Raw genomic sequence first — 27,634 nt, 5'->3', positions numbered from 1 at the left:
TATAAATTCATTTTATGATCGTTGATTAGAAGTCAGAAGCACAGATTAGAGGTCATCCACTGTAATCATCTCATTTTACAACTGAGAAGATGTTGTCACAAAGAGGTGAAGCGACATGCCGGGATTCCAGAGCCACCCTGCAGCAAAGCTGGGACAAGGCAGTACCGGGTGCTGTAGCTAAGATTCTTACTCTGGAGTTAGACACCCTGGGTTCAGGTCTGCCCCTTACCAGTTGTGTGACCTCAAGAAAGTTACACAGCCTCTGTGTTCCTTTGGCTCTCCTCCTCCTGCGTTCCCCACCTCTTCCTTCCAGAACACAAGTGTAGTAGTTATCATCATCATTTTCCCATGATCTGCTAGTTCAGTCTTAATCAAGTTAGAAAAATTCAGTTCTGCTACTTCCATTCAGGGTATCACAGTCCCTAACACTCTGATGCAGCCCTTTTTTCCAGTTGCGTAATAATGAGAGAATACAAAAAGGAAAAACCAGAGCACCAGAGATGAGCTCAAAAATAAAGTCAACGTGTCTGCGGATTGGAAATAGAATCGATGTGCAAAGTAGGACACAGGGCTGAAGCTAGAGGCTTGCCAGGTGTCCAAGCAGGCGTTGGCTGCAGAGTGTTCTCATTGCGGTGTCAGAGCCGACTCATGACCTGACCACGCAGTGGGGTGTGATACCTCACACACGGCAAGAGCTTTCTAATGACGGTGAGAGCGTGTTTTCTGGACTGGGACTGAGAGCAAGCTTTGGTCTAGAGGTCTGAATGAGACAGAGAGCAGCCCAGAATTTGGAGAATTAAACTGCCCACCTGCTGTCCTAGAATTAAACTGCCCACCTGCTGTCCTAGAATAGGATCTCTGATATCCTGAGTATCACTGTGTGTTAATAACAATTCTGGACCATCACTGTGACACGGCATCACTTCATCCCCCGCAAACCTATTGGACAGAGAGGGTGATCGTAAGAGAGGGAGCACGAGATAAAAATAATAACAGAGAACCTCTTTTTCTTCTAGTCAAGACACTGGTATAGGAGCAGGGATCAACAAACACACTAATGAAGTTGAATAAAGGATCCCATTGCTATGGAAACCTGATTTACAGAGGAGGTAGCTTAACAAATAAGTGGAAGAAGGAGAGACCCTTAAAGAAATTGGTATTGGAACAACTGGTTGTATATAGAGGAAAATGTGTTCCCTACCATGTACTCTACACAAAAATAAATCTCAGCTGGATTCAAGGCCCTAAAATTGTCAAGCAAAGAATTAATACCTTCAGGAGAAAATGGATAAAGATTTTAATATATCTTAGTAGGAAATGACCATTTAAAGCATAAATCACAAATCATTAAGGAAAATATTGATGACATTTACTGCACTAAAGGAATAATCGCCCACCAAAAGAATAAACAAACTTAAGTGATGAATTATTCACCCAGAGAAGATATTTGCAACATATATAGCCATTAAACATTCAGTGTATAGAAAATAGAAAGAACTACAAATCAATAAGAAAACACACAATTCAATAGACAAATGGTCAAAGGATATGGACGGTCAGTTCATGGAGAAGACTAGGATAGTCTAAAACATTGGAAGATCTTTAATCTCACTAATAAACAGAGAGAGAACAATTTACTCCTATCATACAGGCAAATGTTATAATATCAAACAGTGATACCTGCTTGCAGGTTGTGAAGCAGCAGAATGGTTTTTACACTACTGTGGAGAGTGCATAGTGAAGCTGTCTAGTAATACCAGATGCTCCACGCACTTAATATGCCCCATGACAGGGGTGCCTTGGGGGGCTCAAAGGGTTAAGCCTCTGCCTTTGGCTCAGGTCATGATCCTGGGATCGAGCCCTGCATCAGGCTCTCTGCTTAGCAGGGAGCCTGCTTTCCCCTGTCTCTCTGCCTGCTGCTCTGCCTACCTGTGATCTCTTTCTCTCTGTCAAATGAATAAATAAAATCTTTAAAAAAAAATGTGCCTCATGACCAAACCCTTATTGATATGGAGGGATGAGAATGAGAATCTCAAAAATGTGAACAAGAAACCATGTACTTGAACATTGTTAACAAGATTGTTTCAAAACAAAACAAAATATAAGCAATTACATGTATAGTAAACACGTAATGGTAAATAAATTTCATACTATTTTGTATTAATTCAACAGGATATTTAGAAGTGGAAATCAACCAGAACTTCAGGTGTTAGCATGGATAAATGTCAAAAGAATAATGCTGAGTATAAAAAGCAAGTGAAAATTGATTGTGTTTCTCTTACATATGGTAAGAGGAATTTGAAGAATTGCAAAAACCATATTGTCTTGTTTATGTATATGCAAATAGGTTAAAAAAATGCCTGGGAATGAAAATATCTGAGCAATGCTGGTTACCTCTGAGGCCAGGTGGCCAGTGAGATGGTGAAGAGAAATGAGATTTAAGTAGTGTTTGGAGAGAATTCAATTGGATCAATAATATTTTATTTTCTAAGTGACATAAATATGATAGAATGATAAAACTAGGAAATATGCATAAAACTGGGTGGTTTGCACATAATAAGTCCATTATATTATCACCTACTCTTGGTCTGTTTCTCAGGGAAGTTAAAAATCTCATAATGGAAAGTTCTTCCCATTTTGTTTATGTGCTCATTTTTAAATTTTTATTTATTTATTATTTATTTATTTAAAATTGTTTAAAAAATTTCTTTATTTGACAGACAGAGATCACAAGCAGGCAGAGAGGCAGGCAGAGAGAGAGGAGGAAGCAGGTTCCCCGCTGAGCAGAGAGCCTGATGAGGGGCTTGACCTCAGGATCTGGAGATTATGACCTGAGTGGAAGGTAGAGGCCTAACCCACTGAGCCACCCAGGCGCCCCATGTGCTCATTTTTTAAAAGATTTTATTTATTTATTTGACAGAGAGAGAGATCACAAGTAGGCAGAGAGGCAGGCAAAGTGAGAGAGCGGGAAGCAGGCTCCCTGCTGAGCAGAGAGCCTGATTCGGGGCTTGATCCCAGGACCCTGAGATCATGACCTGAGCGGGAGGCAGAGGCTTAACCCACTGAGCCACCCAGGTGCCCCTTATATTCTAATGTCATCAATCCTTCTATTTCAAAAGCTTTCAGAGATAATCTACATCTGAGGCACTGCTCCAAATATGTCTGAGTCTCAGAGTGACAATGACCGGATGTTGGATGTCTTTGGGTTTATGGCGGATTGCGGATGAGCAATCAAACATCCAGCTTTCTTTATTGAATCTTTTTTAAAACTTAGTTGCCGATTATCACAGGGTACTCGAAGCAGAAATGCAAATAATTTAAAGCCATTATTGAAGAAGTGAAGTAAAATTTTAATAATTTATACAAGATAGATATTAAATCTCTCACTGTATTTTAAAGCTAACTGCTTTTTCATGTTTCCTTGGCCATTTGAAGATTCTGTTTTGTGAAATGTTTATCCAAACCTTGGGCACATTTTAATTTTCTTTTTCTTATTGATGTGTAGGACTTTCCATATTCTTTTGATCCAAGTTCTTTATTTACTATATGTATTACAAATAATCTTCACCTCCTGATTTCAATTTCTCGTTCAATTAGTGGTGACTTTTGATAAAGAGATGTACTTTTTCATCAATTTTTTTGTTTTTTTTCTGTATGGTTCTTGCTTTTTTTTTTTTTTAACATTTTATTTAATTTATTTGACACAGAGACAGAGATCACAAGTAGGCAGAGAGAGAGGGGAAAGCAGGCTCCCTGCTGAGCAGAGAGCCCAATGCAGGGCTCGATCCCAGGACCCTGAGATCATGACCTGATCCGAAGGCAGCAGCTTAACCCCCTGAGCTACCCAGGCACCCCTGGTTCATGCTTTTTAAAATCCTACTGACACATTTTTCCTATTTGAAGGTTGGAAGTTATTCCTCTGTGTCATTTTCTAGAAGCTTTATTGTTTCGTGTTTCATATAATCTACCTGGTTTGATTTGTGCATATGCAATGAGGTGAGGGCTCAAGGTTTATTTTTCCTCTTATATGTATCCAGGTAATCAAGTTTCATTCATTTAAAGGGTCCTCTTTCCCACTGCTCTAAATACTGCTTTTGTCATAAAGTGTCCTCAAATTCTTTTTCTTGCTTGCTTCAATTCTATTTCACGGATTGGCCAAATTGCCTATATTTGTGCTGCTCTCCCATTGTCTTTGTCACTATAGATTTATAACATGTCTTGGTACGCAGTAGTAGTAATAATAATAGTACATCCATTTGTTCTTTACTCTTTAATCTTGGCCCGTTATATTTCCATACATGTTTTAGTATTAGACTATCAGTTTACATGCACACACACACACACACACAGTCACACACACAAGTAGAATTTTGAGATTACTTTGAGTTTATAGATTGATGTAATCAAAACTGACATGTTAATATTGAGACTTCCAATTCATGATCCTAGCTATCTCTTAATTTATTCAGTTCTTATTTTAGCTCATTAATGCTCTTTTGCTTGTGTGAAAGATATATCTTTTCTTAGATTTATCTTAAGAAATTTTATTTTTTATTTTTTCTATCAATGTATACTTAACATACAGTGTTTTATTAGCTTCCGGTGGATAATATAGGTGATTCAACAGTTCTGTACATTTCTTAGTGTTCCTCATGTTAAGTGAACACTTGATCCTCTTTATCTATTTTACCCAGCCCCGCATAAATTATGGATTCAATTTCTTTTGATTCATACTGCTTCTAAAATTTGTGACCTGACAGCTTTTATTATTTTTAGAAACTTTTATCCATTATCCCTTCAAATATTGCTTCTATCTAATTTTCCCTTCTTAGACATTGATACTTTAATGACACATGTTAGAACTTTTTACCATATTACCTATATCTCAGAGCCTCTGTTTTTTTTCTCCTTTATGCTTTTCAATGGCAGTTTGGTTATTCTCTTTTAACTTATATTTTGGGTTTTTAATCCTCTTTTCAGTTGTGTCTAAACTTTTAGTTTCTAAGTTTATATTTTTGTATCTTTTAGTTCAAAGATATTTATTTAATTCTTATAATTACCAGTTCTTGGCTGATATTACATAAATGTTTCATGGACATATTCAGAGTTATTGTGAAGTCTGTGTCTAATAACAAGAATATCTGATTTTCTCTGTGATTCTTTTTTTGATGTCTCTTTTTTCCTTTGCATGTTGGTCATATAACCTTCTATCTTAATAGATCATTGTGTGTTACTTTGACACTCTGGAGTTGTTAAGGTCCCACAGAGTAATTCTTTTTTTTTTTTTTTTAAAGATTTTATTTATTTATCAGAGAGAGAGAGGGGGAGAGAGCGAGCACAGGCAGACTGAATGGCAGGCAGAGGCAGAGGGAGAAGCAGGCTCCCCGCCGAGCAAGAAGCCTGATGTGGGACTCAATCCCAGGACGCCGGGATCATGACCGGAGCCGAAGGCAGCTGCTTAACCAACTGAGCCACCCAGGCGTCCCCCACAGAGTAATTCTTATTTTGCCGCACAGTTAGCATAAGGGAAGATGCCTTCGACCCAGGTAGGGATTTAGCTAGCTTGAGGCTAGATTTCAGTATTTGGGAAAGCTAGTTTCTTTCCAGTTTATCTCTATTGCTAGGATATAAATCTTCAGGCACTCCTCCTGAAACCCTGAGGTGTTTTATATCCCACCCCTTCCCACTGTGGGTCTGGAGTTCCAGTTTTCCTCTTCCAAGAGATTGTGATGGCAGGAATTGCTATTTATTTTCTAAGCCTCTCAGACACAATTTTTGTCCCATTTCTGGGTTTTTCAACCACTGTTTGCTTTGGCATATATACTAACGGGGGAAAAGCAGCAAGTCGATGTCAGACATCTCTGTACCTTTTTTTTTCTTTGGGACATTAATGCTTCCAAGGCTCATTAACCTCATAGTTCTCTGATACCTTAAAGAGATCTTTCTATCTTTACGTTCGGTCTAGCTTTCCTGGTTGTGCTTGAAGGAGAGATTGGTGGACAAAATGCTAGCAGATCCTTGACAGAGTGACAAATGCAGGTGTAAGACCAACGCTACTGGCTTTACATTTTAAAAGTGAATTCTAGTGGGGAGCAAGTGGAGGAAATAGAATGAAGGAAAATGGAGATAACCTCAGGGACACTGGTGGCAACTAGTAATGATGTTCAGCGAACGAGGAGTTGATGAGGCATTGCTGAAATAATCTATTTTTATTCAACTTGTTTTGGCACAAGTGAAGAGTAATTTTCACTTGTTTGGTAGTTTATGGAGCTTGAAAGAAATACTCGTTTTGGTTTTCTCCTGTTCCTAATTTATTATCTGAAAATTCTTCATCAGAATTTATATTTAGCTTTTTATCCATTTCTGTGCAGCTTCCTTTTTACTTGAGACTAAAATAAATTTGACAGTATTGCTGTTTTTCTGTTTCTCTTGGCTTAATTTTCAGCTTTGTTTGAGTCTTGAATTCTACTCAATTTTTTAGAGAATTGGGGAAAGGCGTCCAGACTTCATGCCCATTAATCCCCTCCACTGTATTTTTCCCTACTCTGGATATTGTATATTATAATTTTGTTTAAGTTTTTAGTATCATATGTTTGGAAGTAAATTCGTCTTCCCATATGTTACTATCATCAGAACATTACCCATGTATTTATAAGTCTATCATAATCTAGGACAGCCCTGTCCTGTCAAACTTAGTTCTGCCCTATGGTAGGTACTAGCTACATGTGACTATTGAATTCTTGACAAGGGGATAATCCTACCATGACACTGACATTTTTATTTTATTTTTTTTTAAATTTTAACCAATTTAAATTTTAAGTAGCCAAATATAGCTTAGGAGATACCATATTGTGTATGGTGCAGATAGAAGACTTACGTAATTAACTTAGATAAATTTATCCACCAGAATCCAAATTACTACAAAAGAATGGTTAATTTGTAACATTTATAAATTTTTCTTTAAAGATTTTATTTATTTATTTATTTATTTAGAGATAGAGATTGTAAGCAGGGGGAGGACAGTGGGAGAGAGAAAATCCCAAGTAGACACCAAGAACTGAGCACAGAGCCAGATGCAAGTCTGGATCCCCTGACCCTAAGATCTGTTCTGAGCCCCTGAGCCAAAATCAAGGGTCAGTTACTTAACTGACTGAGCCACCCGGGTGCCCCTTTATAAAATGTATTTTTAATGAGAAATTATTTAAATTTTTTTTGATATGGGGCATTTATCTCTTCATATTAATAAAATAAAGGCAAAATCATTAATGAGAAATGTAACTGTTAAGTGGTACTACTATTCTTTTTTTTTCTCGTAAGCCACAAAATGTCTTTTAAAAATAAGGCCATTTATGCCCTTAGGTATGAATTTATCTTTAAATTATCTTGTAATTTATCTTTAAGTTATGGAGTTACACTAACTTTTTTTTTCTTGTAGTAATCACCTTGGTTATAAAAATATCACATAACATAGAATGGTTTTGCTTACTATGAGGAATTGAGAGTCAAATAATATTTAAGTATTTACTGTAAGACTTAACTTTTTCGTTAGTCATATTCTGTTCCTAAATCCTTGTATACAGTATGCTAATGTTCATTAATGTTACATAATTGGGAGTTTGTAATTGATAAAAGTAGTAACTTTTGGGCAGTTTGAGGAATTTTAATAAAAAAATAGATTGGTAGTTTCTAGTACATTTAAGGAAAGGAAGTATCTATACTACTTTGACATTTTTCTAAATCACCAATGATCTCACAATTGTTTTTCTACTTTTTGTAAAGAGTAAGTGATTTTAATGGAAATTGTCTGAATTGAAGAGATTGTCTGACATGCAGAAAAACCAGAAATCACTTTTTCTATGCAGTGTGGACTATCATCCCTTTCTATATTGCTTATTAGTGCCAGCATGGAGATTGCTACCATAATGATAAAAATGTAACGAAAATCTGAGAAAAATAAGTGATAAATTTGTATTGCAAAACTGTAATGATAAATGCTAAGTTTTAAAATATATAATGTAGAAATTTGTCATCAGATAAAAACTCAAAGGTAATTTATAGTTATCATTTATAACCAATTAATTAGATTAATTGTAATTTACTTGACTGGGAAAAAAGTCAAAAAATTAATTGAAACTTATAAAATCTGCTGATAATATCAGGATATTTATTGTTCTTTGATTAGCCAAAAATTATTTTGCATTGTATGCTAATAGTTTGACAATATTTTACACCATGTTTTCAAAAATATATATAATTATAGATCTGCAGTCTTATATATAAACTAAATACATGACCACTGGATCATCTAAAGTTCTTTAGAATAAACTGTGGCTTGATGGATGATGGGAATGTGACCTCTGAGATCTATAAAACGTCCTTACTCTTTGCCTGCATTGTTGGAATCACCCAAATCTCTTTATGAATTTTAATACAAATTATTTACATGTATAATGTTCATAATCACAGAGGTTTTCTGCCATATTAGGAATTGAACTGCTTAAAGAAGATATAATTAAAATAAATGCACATTTCCAGCCACAGGATTATCAATAATATGGTCTTTATATTTAAAATTTTGTTTTGTTGCGGTGCCAGGTGGCTCAGTCCTTTAAGCCTCTGCCTTTGGCTCAGGTCACGATCTCAGGGTCCTGAGATCGAGCCCCACATCAGGCTCTCAGCTGGGCAGGGAGTCTGCTTCTTCCTCTGCCCTTCCCCCCAATTTCACTCTCAAATAAATGGATAAAAATCTTTAATAAAAAACAACTTTTTGGTTTTGTTTTTACATAACATCTAAAGCCAAAGATGTATTGACCACATTTTAAACTATAAAACTTTACACTAAGCTTTTTCTATTTTAACCTAGTTTTAATAATTTAATGTATTAATATTTGTTTTATTGTACCATATCGGGTTTGTCAGATGAGGTCATATTTGATATCCACATTTTAATATTTTTAATTTTAATTTTTTTTTAAATTTATTTATTTTAGAGAGAGAGAGCAAACACACACACATACACGCATGAATGTGGGAGGGCAGAGGGAGCGGGAAAGAGAGTCCCAAGCAGACTCCCTGCTAACCCATGGGACTCCATTCAGTGACCCTGAGTTCATGATCTGAGCCAGAATCAGTAGTTGGACACTTAACTGATGGAGTCACCTAGGACCCCCCCCCCGCACTTTAATCTGAAGCAAGTTATAAATGAATACACATTTGATTATCTAAATTTTATCTCAAATTGCAAATATATATATGTCAAAAAATCTGATTTATTCTTTTCTAGTCTTTGTCTCTTATTATTCTCTCTTTTTATTTTCCCACTTTCATCCTTCTTTTCTTTTTCCCTTGAGTGCTTTTAGCAGCACTTGCGTACTTTGAGAAGTCACTCACCGAAATGATTGATCCACATTATTTTTTTTAAAGACTTTATTTATTTATTTGACGGACAGAGATCACAAGTAGGCAGAGCGGCAGGCAGAGAGAGAGAGAGAGAGGGAAGCAGGCTCCCCACTGAGCAGAGAGCCTGATGCAGGGGCTCGGTTCCAGGACCCTGGGATCATGACCTGAGCCGAAGGCAGAGGCTTTAACCCACTGAGTCACCCAGGCACCCCTGATCCACATTATTTAAATAGTTTCTTAACAAAGACTTGTAATGGGTTCTTTTCTGAAATTGTGTTTCTCTGCCTTTCATTATTTTTCCTGGTATTTCCCTCCATTATGGACACTCCTACTTTGTTTTCTGATTTCTCCTGCCTATCCTAGGTTCCCCAGACAGAACTTTTAGCATGACTTGCCATTCCTTATTTTTGTACTACACCCAGTTTGTGTTGAATGTACTCAATCTCCTAGACTACTGATTGAGTCTGCGGAAGCCACATGGCTGCTCTTCAGTTCTTTCACTTTTATGATATTCATAAAAAATTTCCTAAAACAGAACTTTTCTCTCTTCAAGTCACTCTTCCATTGTCTGTTTCCACACTCTAACAAAACAGCAGGCTTCCTCTTTTACTTAGAAGAATGAATCAAGCTGACACAAGTTTTCCCAACTCCCCACCTTGTACTTCATCTTTCTAAGCTTCTAGGAATGTCTATGTATCTAGAAATCCCGGATATTTTTATTGGTGTTTGGGTCATGAACATGAATACTCAAGGAGCTCTCAGTCCACTGTGGGACATGGATAAGAAACAAATCAGTATAGAATGAAATACATGTCTATAGCAGAGGACGTAAGTGTATATAGTTGAAGCATGGTGTGGGGATGTCTGAATCTCCATGAATTTTAATGAGATAATAAGAAAATGGTAAGAAATCTCCTATGGCTATATTATACTATTTAAGATGAGTAGGTAGCCTTTTTATTTATTTGGTTTTTACTTTGATGACAATGAATTGACTCTTCAAAATGCATTCCCTTTTTTTTTTTCTTGTCAAGTTAAGGTGATTTTTCTTTTTTTTTAAAATTTTATTAATTTTATTTTTTTAAATTTAATTTTATTTTTTCAGTGATCCAAGATTCATTGTTTATGCATCACACGCAGTGCTCCATGCAATATATGTCCTCCTTAATATATACCACCAGACTCACCTAACCCCCCACCCCCCATAACCTCAATTTGTTTCTCAGAATCCAATCTCTCATGGTTCATCTCCCCTCTGATTTCCCCAATTCACTTTTCTTCTCCTTCTCCTAATGTTGTCTATGTTATTTCTTATGCTCCACAAGTAAGTGAAGCCATATAATTGACTTTATCTGCTTGACTTATTTCAAGCACACAGAACCACCTGTGGTAACCAACCCAGCACTGACCACTCATTACCCAACTTGCTTCAGTAGCTCTGACCCATGCTTCAGTGCAGCTGCCCTTCCCAGTCAGTTTTGCCTAAATCCCAGAATGACAGGCCACTTCCTTGAGAAGGCTGGACAAAACCCCAGCTCACACCACATCTTCCAATACAGGAGTTTTTTGATAATTTGATAATTGACTTTCTCTGCTTGACTTCTTTCACTCAGCATAATCTCCTCCAGTCCCATCCATGTTGGGTATTCATGGAGTATTCATGGCACCTTCTGATGGAGGTGTATATGGACCATATTCCATTGTGTATATGGACCATATCTTCTTTGACCATTTGTTTGTTGAAGGGCATTTTGGCTCTTGCCACAGTTTGGCGACTGTGGCCATTGCTGCTATGAACATTGGGGTACAGACAGCCCATCTTTTCATTACATCTGTATCTTTGGGGTAAATGCCCAATAGTACCCAATAGTATAATTGCAGGGTCAGAGAGTAGCTCTATTTTTAATTTTTTAAGGAATCTCCACACTGTTTTCCAAAGTGGCTGCACCGACTTGCATTCCCACCAACATGCATTCCTTTTTTGACAGACAAGACTATGGAGACATCAAGAATGGAAGAAAACAATCTTTCTTTCAATGAACCACCAATAGTGTCAACCCAATTCCATTTGTTTATTTCATCCTTTCTATTCTGTGGCATGGTGCTCCATGTCAAAAATTTGTCATCTCTTGATAACCTTATATTCCTTTTGATAAGAATCTTTTGACCTAGAAGACCACAGTGGCATTTACTTTTATTTATTTTTTATTTTTTTCTTTAAGATTTTATTTATTTATTTGACAGATCACAAGTAGGCAGAGAGGCAGGCAGAGAGAGAGAGAGGAGGAAGCAGGCACCCTGCTGAGCAGAGAGCCCGATGTGGGGCTTGATACCAGGACCCCAGGATCATGACCTGAGCTGAAGGCAGAGGCTTTAACCCACTGAGCCACCCAGATGCCCTGGCCTTTACTTTTAAATAACCTGTTTTTCCTATGTATATCCTTGGAATTGGGTAAGTATGTTCTTGAAATCAGAGTAATCTTTACCAAAGAAACTGACCAAAATGAACAAGAGCATCATATTTATGAGCTTATATGTTGCTTTAGCTGATACTCAAGAGTGTATTTTTGTGTATAGACTTAAGTAGAATGTAGCAATCAAACGTGGAGCTAAAATTAGCAGAGATAATGTCAAGGCAGAAAAGGTTTTTCATCTTTGGTCAGTAGATGAATATGACAGGTGTATTACAATGATCAACTCAGTTGCTCTTCTCAAAACTGAGAAGCTGTAGCTGTGGATTCTACTTTTGAAGCCCCTCTCTTCAGTGCTGCGATGTGCATTTGGTTACTTTTGGGTCAACATGAACAATGGTTCTCACCATTCTGTAGTATGATACGGTGATAAGAGCACAATAATGACAGAATTAATGTGGTCGGATTCTAGAACATTTAAAAGAATGAGGATGACATTATTCACATTTTCCAGGAATAATTTGAATTCTCCCTACCTCTTGTATTCAGGTTCAAAACATTATTTGTGGCTGGAGAACGATGTGATGTGGATACCCTGGAATGGTCCAAAAAGGTCTTCAGAGTACCTGTCTTAGACCACTGGTGGCAAACTGGTGAGCATTTTCCAAGCATGTCCATAAATACTGCAGAGTGTTCAAAAACATTGCAAGGGAGGGAAATTCAGAACTCTGACCATCAGGCACAAACTCAGGACTTAGGCGGTTCTGGTTTCAGTAAAAATACACAATTCTTTGGTATTCCTTTGGTTAAAACTATCTCTGCAAATGATATTGATGACCCCCTTCTTTTGGTCCCTAGGTGTAAAGTCCTGAAGACCTCTTTTGCTTCTTCTCCTCTTTGCTTTGCCTATATCCAGTAAGTCACTACGTCTCAGATTTTCCTTTGAAGTGTCTGTTGGATTCATACCACCTCCACACCCCCTTTGCCTTCGAGCTGCGGCAGATGCATTATTATCTGCTCCAATTTAAATTCTCCTTATCAGCCATCTCTGTTCTCTCTGCTCTCCTATACATTTTGCAGGCTGGTTCCAGAGTCTTTTTTTTTAAAGCACTGATTCTCTCATAAGATTTTCTGTGGTTCTCTGGCTCCCTTCTTGTGTTCCATAAAGTCATATCTCTTCTGCCTAGCATGGAAGACAGAGAAGTGTATCTTTTCCCAAAACATTTTTCATTGTCTACATAACTGACTTATTTACTTATTTTGTTTATTCTCTCTTTTTCTCCCGCTAAGTGATCCTTGGGAAGCAAATTGTTGTATAGTAGATATAACATAAGATCTGACACAAATTTTTTTAAAAAAAACCCCTCTCTGCTGCTTCTTTTGAGGCATAATTTTGTACATATGTGAAAGTAAGTAGATTATCTAGGACCTGTTTTCCCTGTCACTAAGTGTCGAAATTTTGTTGGGTTTTCCATTTGACCCATTAAAGTAACTGTGAGCTGAGAACCTTGTGGGCTTCCTCTGCACATACTTTAGTTCAATTCCACTTGGTTCTATAAATTAGATCAACCCTCTTAGATTAATGTTTTCAGAATGTTCATCTTCTGAGTAACTGCAGCAGAGAGTCAAATTTGAATTAAAAAATGAACAAAGTTTCTTTGCAAAAAATAAGCCTGATTTTTAAAATGATTAGAAGATCAAGTGAGAGATTAAAATTGAAGTTCAGTGTTAGGTATTTTAGAATGCTTTGATATCGGTAAATGATTTTTTTTTTTTTTTACATTATCTTCTTGCGTATTGCTCTTTGGAAAAACATGTTTCCCATATTGTAACATAAAATATAAAACGAGTGGTCAGAGTGGGATACAGTTTCCTTTAAGTACAAGGCAAACCAGGAGGTGTTTCTAGTCTTTCTAGTTTTATTTGCCAGGAGAGAAATTCCTTATCTGGATTCAGATTTGCGACTATCTAGGAAACAAAAAAGATAAGACAGAATTCAGAGAAAGAGCAATGCCATATGTAGAAATACGTAAAAACAAGTGAAGAATTATTGCCTCTGCAGAGAAAACTATTTATAGAAATGCTGCATCCCCCATTCCCCAGGAAAGTTCTGACAGTTATTCTCTTGGGCCGGGAGAGGAAAATATCTTGTCCATTTTTTGAGGTGGTTTTCCTTTCCTGGCCAAAGTGAGGGGTTGTTTCCCACACTGCGACCTTCCTCGAATGTTTGTGGAAGAGTGTTGTCTTCCCCCCACTGAAGGTCACTATGCCACAGCTTACTGAAGGGAAACCAGCACTTTAATAAATAAAATCATGATTCTCTTCCTTTGTCTTAATATTATTGTACACAATGGCATGTGCAGATGTATGTAGTTAGTGTGTCCGGGCTTACAGAAAAGCTTACTGATGCCTGAGAAACAAGCATCTGAGGCCCCTGGTGGGTACTGGGTTTCGTGTGAATTTGCAGGTTTTCTTTTATGTATTGTTCAGAGCAAATTAATAGCCACATTACGCCAGGATGCTGTCACTTTAATCAGGGTTGAATGGATGCTCAATACAGTGGAAGACAGTGGATTTCTACTAGTCATGACTGATTCTTTCTGTCCCCTCTTCATCTGATTTTATAGAATTTGATACTGTGTCGAGTGAAAGTACACAGATTCCGACACGTGGAGAGGTAGGCAGTAGCCGGCTAGGTAGGTCATTTCAAACTTTATGAAAGAAATTCATCCTAGGTGATGCAGATGTCAGCCACTAACAAAATCTAGTTAGGATTTTTATTCTGTTGTCTAGAGGAAGTCATTATTTTCAAAGATGTAGGTTGTGGTAATCGCGAAGTGATACTGGAGTTTAATATTTGCAGCCGTTCACTAAGGTCGTATCACATTAATGTTGAATCTCCAGAGGGGGGGGAAGGCAAGTACTTTGTGGGTTATTATTAACTCTTAGGAAAAAGAAAGGAAAGGTCGATATTTCTGACACGGTCATCAATTTCCTAATGTTTTACATATGGAATAGTTGGGGGTGCATTTCCACAAGAGGTATACCAATAAAAACCTGATAACATTTGAAGAAATGCTAAGCTTTGGCCAAAGGAGTGCTTTTCATTTCAAATGTCAGGCTTTCTACAAGATCTCTTTTCTTTTTATTGACTTAGAAATTGATTTTTTTGTATAATCGTATACTTTTACAAGCCTTCCATACAATGTATAATTTATGAATTTGCTCTCTGATCACATTAATATATGGACACAAATGAGCTGTTTCAAAATGGTGATGTATGATTTGGAATTAATTAGGGCTATGTTAAGTAACTAAAATGTGTGAATGAAAATTGATTAATTCCTGTGACTTGAGTTGTAAGAAGGCACTCTGCAGGAAACCCACTTCATTACCATGTTGTTTTTGTTACATAAGTGAAATTTGTATTCGTGAGTACAGATTTCTAGTGACTAACATTCTCTTTTGGCCCCTAAATATCCACACTCTTTAGTATCTGATTTATGTAATATCTAAGATTTCTAAATTGAGAACTAACCTGTGGAAAATTTGAGAACTGATCAACTCCTTGTAGGAATACTTTAATAAAGACCACGGTTCAGGGGCGCCTGGGTGGCTCAGTGGGTTAAAGCTTTTGCCTTCAACTCAGGTCATGATCTCGGGGTCCTGGGATTGAGCCCCGCAACAGGCTCTCTGCTCAGCTGGGAGCCTGCTTTCTCCTCTCTCTCTCCGCCTGCCCCTCTGCCTACTTGTGATTTCTGTCTGTCAAATAAATAAATAAAACCTTTAAAAAAAAAAAAAAGACCACTGTTAAACATGACTGAAATACTAAGTACTTATTTTGGGTTGTGATAGTGATAGTTGTGATAGCAAACATGTGGTTTCATAAAGAAAATTCATCTTGGTAAAGTTTGATGGGGATGGTTGTATCCACATGGTTTGTAAATCTGGATAAAAGGCAAATTGTTGTCATTTACCCAGATGTCTTATCTCCCTAGCAACTCATCTGTAAAATGACTGAAAACATCTGGATTAGAGACTGAATTTTCCATTTTCTTTTGTACGGAGAGAGAAACAGAGGTGCTACAATCATCATTTACAAGGGGGAAATTAAGAGAATAGAAAATTGTCCTATTAAGATATGGTAATTCATGTGCAGAAAAAAATAAACAGCCAGAACTTCATTATCCTCAGGTGTACAATCACCAGAAAACCACTGTACCGTTATTAATCATTTTTCGCTTTTCCAGAAATCAGATACAAGAGCAACATTGTAGAGAGAAAGAGTTGTCTGTGTAGTGCCTGGTGTCCTTTACAGGAAGGTTTTTTGTTTTTTTGTTAATTCTGATTCAAGATAACTATAAGGAATGGTTTTCCTTATAACTGAATGACCAAGTACAAATAAGCAAACAAACAAAAAGCTTCCTTAAATTTCAGAGACTAATTACTAAAACCCAAAACATAATAGACCTTATTTTTTTTTTTTGAGGTTTTTCACCTTTCCTCTCTTGTCCTGTCCTTTCCTTGCTATTGACTGCTAAGCTATGATACTACTGGTTTAGAAATCATGGTAACCAGAGCTTGGCGTCCCACTTTTTAATGTTATTTAGGTGGAAACACTCTTTCTTCACATGCCATCAGTCAGCTAATGAAAGACAACGACTGCGAGGCTAGAATACTCGAGTTCCACGAAGGCTTTTATAAAAGACAACTTGGTAAAGGGTTGAGATGAAAGGAATCCATGATTCTTCCCATCTGCTGCCAAAATATTATCTGTGTGGTCCCCCTCAGAAGATACAGAGCTGACATGGAAAGTGTTTCAAGTACCTTATGCCCAAGTAGAGAGGAAGTAATAGAGGGGCACCTGGTGGCTCAGTGGGTTAAAGCCTCTGCCTTCTGCTCTGGTCATGGTCTTAGGGTTCTGGGATCGAGCCCTGCATTGGGCTTTCTGCTCAGAGGGGAGCCTGTTTCTCCTTCTGCCTGCCTCTCTGCCTACTTGTGATCTCTCTCCCTCTGTCAACTAAATAAATAAAATCTTAAAAAGAAAGAAAGAAAGAAAGAAATGACATGAGAGCTGCCAACTGGTGCAGCAATTGGGTGGTTTTGTTTGTTTGTTTGTTTTTTACTTGTTTGGTTTCTATCACTTTAATGGAGGAGTAAGATTCTGCATAGAATTTCAAGAGCCCCGAGAAGGGATTTCAATGAGAAAATATAAGTCACGTAGTGGATTGAGACATTGGTGACAACTTAAGTTATTGATCTTTCTTTATATGCCTTGAGCCATCTTTGCTGAGTTCTTATGTCTTAGAGTAATCACAGTATTTCAGTCTCTGGTTGAACTGCTACAGTTTTAATTGCAATTGCCAGTTCTGAAGTCACTATATTCTATATATAGCCTAAATCCTCCTTCTTTGAGGAGTCTGATAATGCTGGATTTTATTAAAGTGGTTCCAAATCCTCCAGCTTCTTAAATCAAAATTATTGATCCTAAAAGTACACACAACCCTAATACCATATTATTAAAATGTGTCAAGGCTACTTGACGTGATAATCCTTATTTTTGCACAATTTGATAGGATGTACTTTCTAAGAACAGACAACTTGGACAACAGCTTGAACCACAAAAATTGGTGAGGCTGACCTAATTTAGTCCATATCCTTAGGTTTATCTGGATAAGCTCCATTAGCCCAGGATTTTTTTTTTTTTTTAAGACGGCAATATATTTTCTCTACAAAAATCAAATCCACAAAAATTGAATAACTAATTGCAACTTAATAACAATTACCCTGAACAGGGATCTCTGTAGTAAATGATACAGGTTCAAATATAGTCCATCTCATTCCTCCTAGCTAGACTAACCGTGCAACCCATAGCCAACATCTGACAATTTGATATAAAAGGTAGCAAAGGTTAAGCCACTTTTTTTTCCCGGATCATCCTCTTCCTTTGTTACTCCTGCTTTCTCAGACTTTCTACTCTTGTGCATAAGTTCATACACTTTTTGCCAAGAGATTCTAATCTGTCAGTTTATAGTCCTAAATTTAGTCCATAGTAGGAAATGTTTTTTATCTTTGGAATTCAGCATTGGAAGCTTTATGATTCTTATTATTTCTACCTTTTTAGAAATATATTTGACAACTATGTGCAAAATGTGTGACTTTCTTATAACTCGAATGTACTTTGCCCCATGCAAAGTCCTGTCTTTTGCTGCAGAATGCTTTTCTAGGACCAAGGTGTAAGAAGCTCTATATGGGTGACACGACAGTGAGGAAAGCCTCTTCTTGGTGACTTACCTTGAAGATGCTATCTTTAATTATTTGCAAGCTCTTCTCTAGCTTGGGTGCCCATAGTCGCTAGCAAATGCTTCTCCAGCTGCAGATCTCAGCATGAAATACACTTACGTACAACCAAATGCTGCCTTCCAGTGTTTACTTTCTAACTCTTCGTTATTCCTGGCTTTTGGGTTTTACTTAATGTCCGAGTCCGAGTGGTCTAGCTTCATTAAAGTACAGGTCTGTATTTCAAAGACAATGAGTTCCACTAACTCTCGAAATGCACACTGTGAAATTCGGAGTGCTGGGTTGAAGTGGGCTGTGCTGGCAATGCCTTCGCTCCATGACCTGGGCTGTGCAGGGTACATACACCCCAGGCCACCTTCGGATAGTAGCCTGCAGAGTCTTCAGTGATGTGAATGAATCACTACTGTCTGCTGCCTTTCTGGGTTTCTCAATGCAGTGATCAAAAATAAACTCATTTCTTTTTTTCTCATTCATGGGGAAGACATTTTACGTAGTTTAGCATGAGAAGTTGTGATTAAGGGAAAGAACAGTTCTATGGATCTCAGCAGTGTTCAGCTAGGGATGCTGACAGTATCCATCTGCTGAGAAAGAAAAACGTCCTGACGTCATCTTTGTTGCCTGGCAACAGTATTTTTTTTTTTCTCACTTAGAGCAATCTTCATTAGTTTAAGGTAGGTAATTTTTACTGATCATTTGAGAAGCAGGGGCTTAGAAGTAAGCTCCATGAATTTGATTTGTGAAAGGAATAATCTCTTGTCAAATGTAAGGCAGGCCTGATGAGGCTTTTCTTTTTGAAAGTGAGTAACTGTTGACAAATTTTTAATCCATCTGAAAATGAATCTTTCAAGTCAAATAGCAGCCATTGAATCAGACCTTGTCCCCTTTACAGCATGATAATGTAGAAAGAACATCACGTTGGTTTTTTTCCCCCCAAATATGATTACATGAAATAATTCGTATATGTATAACTGCTTTTTAGAATATGTATTTGTACTAATTATTGTTTTAGTGATAATGTTTTCACAGAAGAGTGAACACTGGAAAATCAAGTAATAATATAAAGTTGGTTTGGTCTTTGAAACGTCATCTATTCTAATCCTCCTACCTTTGGCAAGAATCACATTTAATACACTCTTGAAAGGTGAAAAACTGTTATGTTTTTGTAGATCTTTATAAGAAAAAAAGAGTTCCTAAGCCATCCCTTGACTATCTGGAAAATTCTCTTTCCCGCTGTTGCATGTAAACCCCTACACTGCAGGTCCATCAACCCTCCAAATAGTTCCCAATTCCTCTTTTTGCTGTCAGTTCTGATTTCGAAAACCACAGGTGACTATTCTCCTTGGAAAAGCAATGTAGGTGGTGGAAAGTGTTGCAGAATCTTAATAGGACAGCCCTTAAATTCTGGTTCAGCGACTGACCTGATGGCCAGGGGCAAGTCCTTGATCTTTTGCCTAAACTTTATCTCCTGGGCTCGTAGAAAGCTTGAAATGAAGTGAAATGTGTACAAACGATGCAGCAGACTTCCCAGGCTATCCTAAGACTCAATAAACATGTTCCTTTTTCTTTTCTTTCTATGAATCACGCTTCACGAATATGAAGACCATCTTCAGGCTCCTGGCCTGTAGGTAATCCAGACTCAAGAAAACTTGGAACTTAAGGGCTCAATTTATACATGAGGAAAAGTAATCATAGAGAGTTTAATTTCTCAAAGTCAACCGGCTAGTTAAGATTAGAATGGAAGCTCTCCTTACACTCTTGTCCGGAGTCCTCCCTTTCTTGGTCTTATCTTAAGCCTTCATTAATTCAGCGTATCTTATCTGACTCAACTGCAAGTTATTTATGAGTTTTCCCACAGTTACAGGCAGTAAGGAGCTGGTAAAGGAGAAGGATAAGACCCCAGCTCAAATTAATGGTCTGCTTCCAGTACAAAAAGTTAGGCTGCTTTGAATTAAGTATTTTAAACAGTAATCGTACCATCTCGGGAACACAAAGATTAAATTGATTTTCTTTCACCAGTGTACATCTCACTGCTCTGCTTTCTTTCTGCTACCTCCATTCAAGTTATTTATAGCACACTGTATAGATTCAGAGGTGGAGAGAATGGTTTCTTTACAAATTGCTTTTATGCCCATCATGATGCTGTGATTAATATGACTCAGCGGTACTAGGTTGCTGAATTGATTGATTTCCAGGACTTCAGCTGTCTGCCTGGGCCACCAACTTCTAAATCTATACTGCTTAAATGTAGTGTTTCTAGAACCACGGTGTGTACAGAATAGCGATTTTCAAGTGCGACAGGAGCTCTTATCAACGGAGTTGGGCTCTATGAACCTGCCACTGTGTTCTTCCTCTTAACCCTCGCTCACATGTACCCCTCTTTCCATGTTGCTTTTCATGTGTGAGCCAAAACCCTCGGGTGGTCCCTGGACTTCTCCCTCTTGCTCTTTCTCCAGACCCAAACAGTCACCAAGACCACGTGACCCAGAGCATAGCTCAGATTCGGACTCGTCTCCCACTCCCCCGCATCCTCAGCAGACCGCCGGCATCTGATGGACTTCTGGCTCTGAACTGGGATCCTTGGCTTAGTGCTCCAGTTTGCAACTGAAGAGATTTTCTACCACGCAGTCCTGTGCAATCACTTCTGCTAAACCCCTTGTATCTCTCCTTGTTTCTGCAGTGGTATCCACGTTTCTCACCATGCCATAGAAGGCACTTTGTGATCTGCCTCCACTTGTGTCTCTCTCACTTTGTCTCTCGTTCTCTCTTAGCCACCCAGTTGCCCTGAGCTTTGCTGTGCTGAATAACGCTGTCAGTCCCTTGTTGGTCAAACTGCTCAACCTTTGAACATGCCATTTCTGTTTGGCATGTCTTCCCACCCTGAACACTGCCTTCTCATTAAAAGAAATGCCTTTCAGAGAATTCCATAAATATGTATTGAAGGACTGACCTTTGAATATCGTTCTTGGGATAAGAAAATGTTGGAACAGAATTTTAATGGTAACATAGAGCTTTTTCTCCTCTGAATCCTCTACTCCCCCAGTCCCTGACTCATTTTAGAATTGCATTATTCTGTGACTTGCTATTTATTTTTTAAGAACTCTGACCTTAATAATGGGAACTAGAGCCTAAACACATGTAAGAAGTATGTATTTACTAGTCAGCAAACATTTTCTGAGCATGAAATGTCAGTCAGTAGACTGTGTTTGGTCCTGCTGATTCAAATGGTTCCCAAGCCCCCAGGAACAACCAGATTTCAACTACTGGCTAGGAGAGGGCTTTTTTGTTTGTTTGGTTTGGTTTGGTTTTGGGGTTTTTGAGGAGAGTTTTCAGATCACTATATGCACAATGTTTTTTTAAGAATTGCAGTAGTTCTTTTTTTGAAAAAATTTATAATATTTTTGGTGGCTAATGTTCCAAGTGCCTATTACTGTGCAAAAAAATAAAATAAAATAAAATAAAAACCTAGCAGCTTAAAACAACATCCACATATCATGGTTTCTTGGGTGTGTGTGCTGGGCAACGATCGGCAGGGCTTTTATGTTCCACATACTGGTTTTTGTTTGTTTCCATGTACTGTTGATCGAGACAACTTAGGCAGTATTTGGTGGAGAATGGCTGGTCTGATGGGTCCTAGATGGGTTTACTCTCTTGCTTTGGAATGACTGGAAGGCTAGAGTTGGTCAGGACTGTTGATGTGAATGCCTGCAAATGGCATTTTTAGTGTGGAAGATTCCGAATAATGGGCCATTTTACATGGTAGCTCAGAGGTTCCAGAGAGAGAGTGATTTAAAACCCTTCAGGCCTGTGCCTGGAAACAAGGAATTGCTTCTACTCTTTTCTCTTAGAACCATCAAAAAGCATCCCAGATTCAAATAGGGAGGACCCGCCTTCCAGTAAGATGAGGCTGAAACATATTGCAGCCATTCTGAATCTCCACGGTGGGTCAGTTTCTAAGTTGTGGATATAGTCTTCTGAATTCCTCAATATAATTTCCCCTTTGCTCACCATTCATCAATAACTTCTGTCAATATTTTCATATGTATCTTGCCAACAAACGTATTTTTGTTCAACACGTAGTATTTACAAAAAAGAATCATACTCATTCTGTTTTACAGATTTTCTAAACAATATTTTGTAAGAATTATTTCCTATCAGATATTTTTCTATGATGTTTGAATATCTTTGCATTCTTAATTTGGCTTAATCTCTATTTTTGAACAATCTTCTAAGCATTAATATAAATAATACTATGATAAATGCTTAATATTTGTGAACTCCCACAAATACTTCCTTACAGTGTGTACAACTGTGTTAAAGAGTATGTGCATTTTTAAGGGCTTTTGTAATTGCCAAAGTGCCTTTCAGAAATATTGTGTTGATCTATACACACACTAACACTTATGTAACAAAAAATGATTATCTTTGGCTTATGTGGGCAGTCTGTCTTCCTTGTACCACCTGACTGGTCCTTAGTCTTTCTGCTAGTCTAGTGAATTCTTTTTTTTTTTTTTTTTAACATTTCTGTTTTTTTTTTTTTTTAAGATTTTATTCATTTATTTGACAGAGATCTCAAGTAGGAGGAGAGACAGGCAGAGAGAGAGGGAGAAGCAGGCTCCCTGCTGAGCAGAGAGCCCGATGCGGGGCTCGATCCCAGGACCCTGAGATCATGACCTGAGCTGAAGGCAGAGGCTTAACCCACTGAGCCACCCAGGCACCCCTAGTCTAGTGAATTCTTATATGAGAATGAATTCTCCCATTCCTCATGTTCAGGAAGCCACAGAAATCTCAATATGAAGCAACTATTCTAATACACCCTCTGTCCATGCATTTTCTCAGACACATCTCTCTCAAAACCCCAACTAAAATAAACCTGATCACAGAACCTGGATGTTGTAAAAATATTTACATAAATTTTATTTGCATTGTTGTTAGTCATTAACTTTTTGTTCAAAAGCCCTCATTAGCTTGCAGGATCACTTAGACTGAAAGCTTAAGGTCTTACAAGGACTTCACAGTAGTTTTAAATGATCTGTCTCCTCACTACCTATCTAAGCTTATTTCCTGTTAATACTTTCCTCATTTATTCAGCTTCAATAACACCAACTGCTTATTTCTTTTTTATTTTTTAAGATTTTATTTATCAGAGAGAGAGAGAAAGAGAGCAGGCACACAGCGTACAGAGGTGGAGAGAGAGAGGCAGGCTACCTGCTGAGCAAGGAGCCTGAGGTGGGACTCGTTCCCAGGACCCTGGAACCATGACCCAAGCCGAAGGCAACGGCCTAACTGACTGAGTCACCCAGGGGTCCCAAGATTTTTCTTTTTTTTTATTTGAGAGAGAGAGAGAATGAGAGAGAGAGAGCATGAGAAGAGGGAGGGTCAGAGGGGGAAGCAAACTCCTGCTGAGCAGGGAGCCCAATGCAGGTCTCAGTCCCGGGGCCTCCAGGATCATGACCTGAGCCGAAGGCAGTCACTTAACCAACTGAGCCACCCAGTGGCCCCTGCCTAACTATTTCTGAAGCACACTAGGAATAAACTTACCTCAGGACCTTTGCACTTGTGGTTCCTTTCTCATAAATTCTTTGTCCTTAGATGTCACGTGACACAGGTCCTCACTTCTTTCAGGTCTTTACTGAAATGTTGCCTTCTCGGGGAGGTCTTTCTGGCCACCCCAAAATTACAGTTCTTTCCCATCACATCTCATACCCTGTCTGTGCTTTTTAAAATTTTCTTGGTGCTCATCACTCTTTAACATGCCGTATGGTTTATTTATGTCTTTCATCATTTGTCTCTCCAACTGGAATGTAAACTCCTTGACCATAGGAATTGTCACTTTTGTTTACTCTTTTATCCCCAGTTCTAATGACAGTCTAGCACGCAAAAGCTGCTCAATAAATATTCGATAGTAAGAGATATGCCCCACCATACCACCATTCGCGAATATGAGAGACTGGGTTCACTCTCTGCCGCAAGGATTTTTCTTGCTCTGAGACACAGTCTGGGTGATTTCTCTTCAGCTCTCTGTGTTCTCCCTAAGAACCTTACAAGTGGTGCACTTATCTATTTCATTCTTCTCCTTGTCTGTAAGAACTATGCAAACTGGGACAAATGGCTTAAATTTTCTAGGTTAGTCCTTCGTATTTTGCATTTGTAAAAAGAATGTTCCCTTTTCTCCCTATTTCCCTATGTAGTTGGATTAAATGCAATAATATAAACAAAAAGCACTTTGCATAGTACACAGCATAATTCCTATTTGAAAAAAAATGTATATTCTTTTCCATTCCTTTTCTTCCTTTAGCGTTAGAAGTTTTAAGGAAAATTCCTTTCAGTAACAGTTCACTAATGCAGTAAGGTAGAGAGGCAGTAAGTGAAGTGTCTGCGTTAGCCGTTAATGCAGTATGACTATAAATGTACCAAAATAACGTAGTCTTCACAAGCTTCAATTCTTGCCATCTTCTTCCTGGGTGTCTCTTTCTAAGATTAGGTATCTTTGGAAAGATTTCTCCAAATGAAGCATCCAATTCTGTTCTTCAAAGAGAACATTCTGGTTGGCAGCTATTTCCCGGTCACAGTGTGGCATCCGGATTTCCTGTCTCCCTAGATAACTGTTAGCCGGTTAATTATAGCCTGGACAGTGTGAAGCAGATGATTTTAGAACATCTTTGCAGTGGGGTTTTGGGAGTCCTTAGAAGTTTGGTTCAGGCCGGCAGGATGCCCGAGGGCTTGCCCCAGCCAGAAGCCTATTTTGCACACGGACCAGCCTGAGAGCCAGGGTAGGTGCAGTCCATGTGTGTGAATGTGTGAGCACATGGGTGTGCACCTGCCATGCAGGTGGGTCGATACATTCTTTAGGCCTCAGGATGCTCAGAGATAGAGAGAAAATCAGCATTCCTGTAACAACCATGATGGTCGTTCTCACCCCCACTCCTGTCCTAACTATGGCTCCCTGTGTGGAGCCGAGGAACTGGCATTTCGGATCTTCTACACGTCACTACCAAAAGCTGGTTTTCCAGACCCGCAAATGAATCTAACTAAAGTCAGCAAGAGACTCGAATGACTTATGTCATCTACTTTAAGAACCTGAATGGATAATCCTTTTCATTGCCCTTAAAATTCTAAGTAATCATACAGAAAAATGTTCTGTTCATACATCTTACAATCATTAACTAGATCAAAACAGCTAAAGGTTCAAAAATTATAAGTATGGAGTCACTACACAGAGATGCTTACGAATCAGGCAAGTGTGTGCGACATCAGCCCACTGGGGCAGGACAAACCGACAGCACGTCACTGACTCATTCTTATGTCTTTGTTTAAGACGAGGTTCTTGTCTCACTTCCTCTTCCCATATCTCCTTTCTCCCAACGTCGAGGAAGAAGGCCCGAGGGCCCGCATCCTTCCTGAGAATCCACCAGGTGCAAGATGCAGCAGAGTGCCCGTCAGAGTTTTGTTGTGGTGGTTTCATGTTTGTTTCTCCTTCAGACAGCAGGTCCTGAAGCCACCAGAAGGTTCACTTGTAGGTTCTAAGGCCTTCTGTGGACACGTTGCTCAGAGGCTTTTGCGGTGTTAAGAAATGTAGAGATTTGAACTTGGAATGACTGAACGCCTCTGGGGTAAACCAACCACAATCAGACACACTTTGAACATAGAAGATACTTCAGCAGCTGCTTCTCTGCCTGGGCTTTGAGGGGGAACAGAAGTGTCCTAAGGGGGACATCTCCCTTCGTCTTGTGTCCTAGTGGCTCCTGGTGCTGGTGTCACCTTGCTCTGTCTGCACACCTTCCTTTAAGCTCTGCATGCTCACTCTCATTCGACAGGGGTCGGCTCCCTTGACCGCTACCACACCGCTTTTGTCTCTCTGTCAATTTGGAGGACAGCTCAGGTCACTCCGGAGACATTTTTAAAAAGGCGAAGGGAAAAATGTTGCTAACCTTTGCAAGTGGGGGTGTGGTTAATTCCCTGCTTTGTTTATGCTGTAGGGAGGAAAGGCAGGGGTACTGTGTGACTGCTGGAATGCGATTTTGTGTATTACCTGTCCATTTTCTTTGTCATGGCATGAACACATTTGAAACACTTGTCATTTGAAAGTTCTTTGTTTAACATCAGGCGCCATGATCGTATAGTGGTTAGTACTCTGCGTTGTGTTTAACATCAGAAATGTCTGCTCTGGTGACTTGCTGCTTCTCCTCAGCGGTGACCATATGGCTTAGCACCTTAAGCACTGGACTGTGACTTGGGAACTGTGTTTTAATGTTCCAGAGTCCATCTTCTGTTATTGAAGCGAGCTGAGCCACCATTCATAACATGTGAATAATAAACCGAGCTACTCTGGAAAGTAAAGAACAGTAATAAATTCTTCCTACCATTCTGAAGCGATGTAAATGTGTGATAAATTATGGTAGAAGCCATAGTGGAAAGAATACATTCTGAGTCCTTAGGAAGATAGATGTTTTTTAATATTTTGGATTGCTTTGGATCTAATTGGTTTGGCAGTTGATCCCTTGGGTATATGTGCTGTCTCTGTGTGTATTAAGCCACTAGTTCCACAACTTTGCACAGTCAATACATCTCATCCTGCTCCTCTACACACGCACATCTCCTATTTAAAAGACCATGCTAACCCCAAACTTGAGTTCACCAATAATACCAAATGCATTTGTGCATAAAAATAATCACTTTTATGGATTTATGAATTTATGGCTATCATATAATTGCTGCTATTACTTTGACTATTAGCAACTCGAGACAGAAAACAGATTTATCATTTTGTTCATCCGTGCAGATTAATTGTGGCAGTCTCTGGTCTTGACGAAATAATCAGCACAGCATAAAGGTCCTCCTTTCCCTCCTTCCTTCTTGCCTTTCTACCTACCTGCTTACCCGACTGCCTGCCTTCTAGAAGCCCAGGGACAACAGTTTGAGAGCAGTTTAATAAAGCAATGTTAAGTTCAGCTTTAGAGGCAAGCTCTCAGGGCAGCTGGAGTTCTTTAAAAATGAGAGAAGATATTGTTCATCTATTCCCCCAAAATCTTTGGGTTACTTATTCCAGAGATTAAGCCATAAGTAACAGATATCTTGCACGTAGCTTTTATTTACCATGATAAAAACTTTTAGGTGAATTAAGAGAGAGCATCTTTTCTAGAGATCTTTGAGTTCTTGGTATATGTTTTATTTTTTTTTAAGATTTTATTTATTTATTTGACAGACAGAGATCACAAGTAAGCAGAGAGGCAGACAGAGAGAGAGGAAGAGAAGCAGGCTCCCCGACGAGCAGAGAGCCCAAAGATGTGGGGCTCGATCCCAGGACCCTGGGATCATGACCTGAGCTGAAGGCAGAGGCTTTAACCCACTGAGCCATCCAGGCGTCCCATGGCATGTGTTTTAAAATTCTCACAGCCACATAATTCTGCATTCTTCATGTGCATCAATTCATAACCAAGAACGTCAGAGAGACCTTTTTTTCAGAAGAAGCATTACTCTATACATTGTTCTCAATTCGTGTCCTTAAGTTTTAAAACTCTTTATCT

At 38.6% G+C, this 27,634-nt stretch overlaps 1 protein-coding gene across 2 annotated transcripts in view; it reads left to right on the top strand.

Annotated features, from left to right (window-relative positions):
• Nucleotides 1-27,634, top strand: part of ACSS3 (acyl-CoA synthetase short chain family member 3) — a 153,407-nt gene that overhangs the window by 90,472 nt on the left and 35,301 nt on the right. For both annotated transcript variants that reach the window (XM_032346903.1, XM_032346904.1), the window contains exon 9: nucleotides 12,360-12,463. In XM_032346903.1, the coding sequence (XP_032202794.1) occupies nucleotides 12,360-12,463 (104 nt within the window). The remainder of the gene's footprint in view (nucleotides 1-12,359; nucleotides 12,464-27,634) is intronic.

The sequence above is a fragment of the Mustela erminea genome, chromosome 6 (genome assembly GCF_009829155.1).
Source record: "Mustela erminea isolate mMusErm1 chromosome 6, mMusErm1.Pri, whole genome shotgun sequence".
In the NCBI taxonomy this organism is placed as follows: Eukaryota; Metazoa; Chordata; class Mammalia; order Carnivora; family Mustelidae; genus Mustela; species Mustela erminea.
The sequence above is the reverse complement of the archived record's forward strand: the minus strand, read 5'-3'. Positions and strand labels throughout refer to the sequence as shown.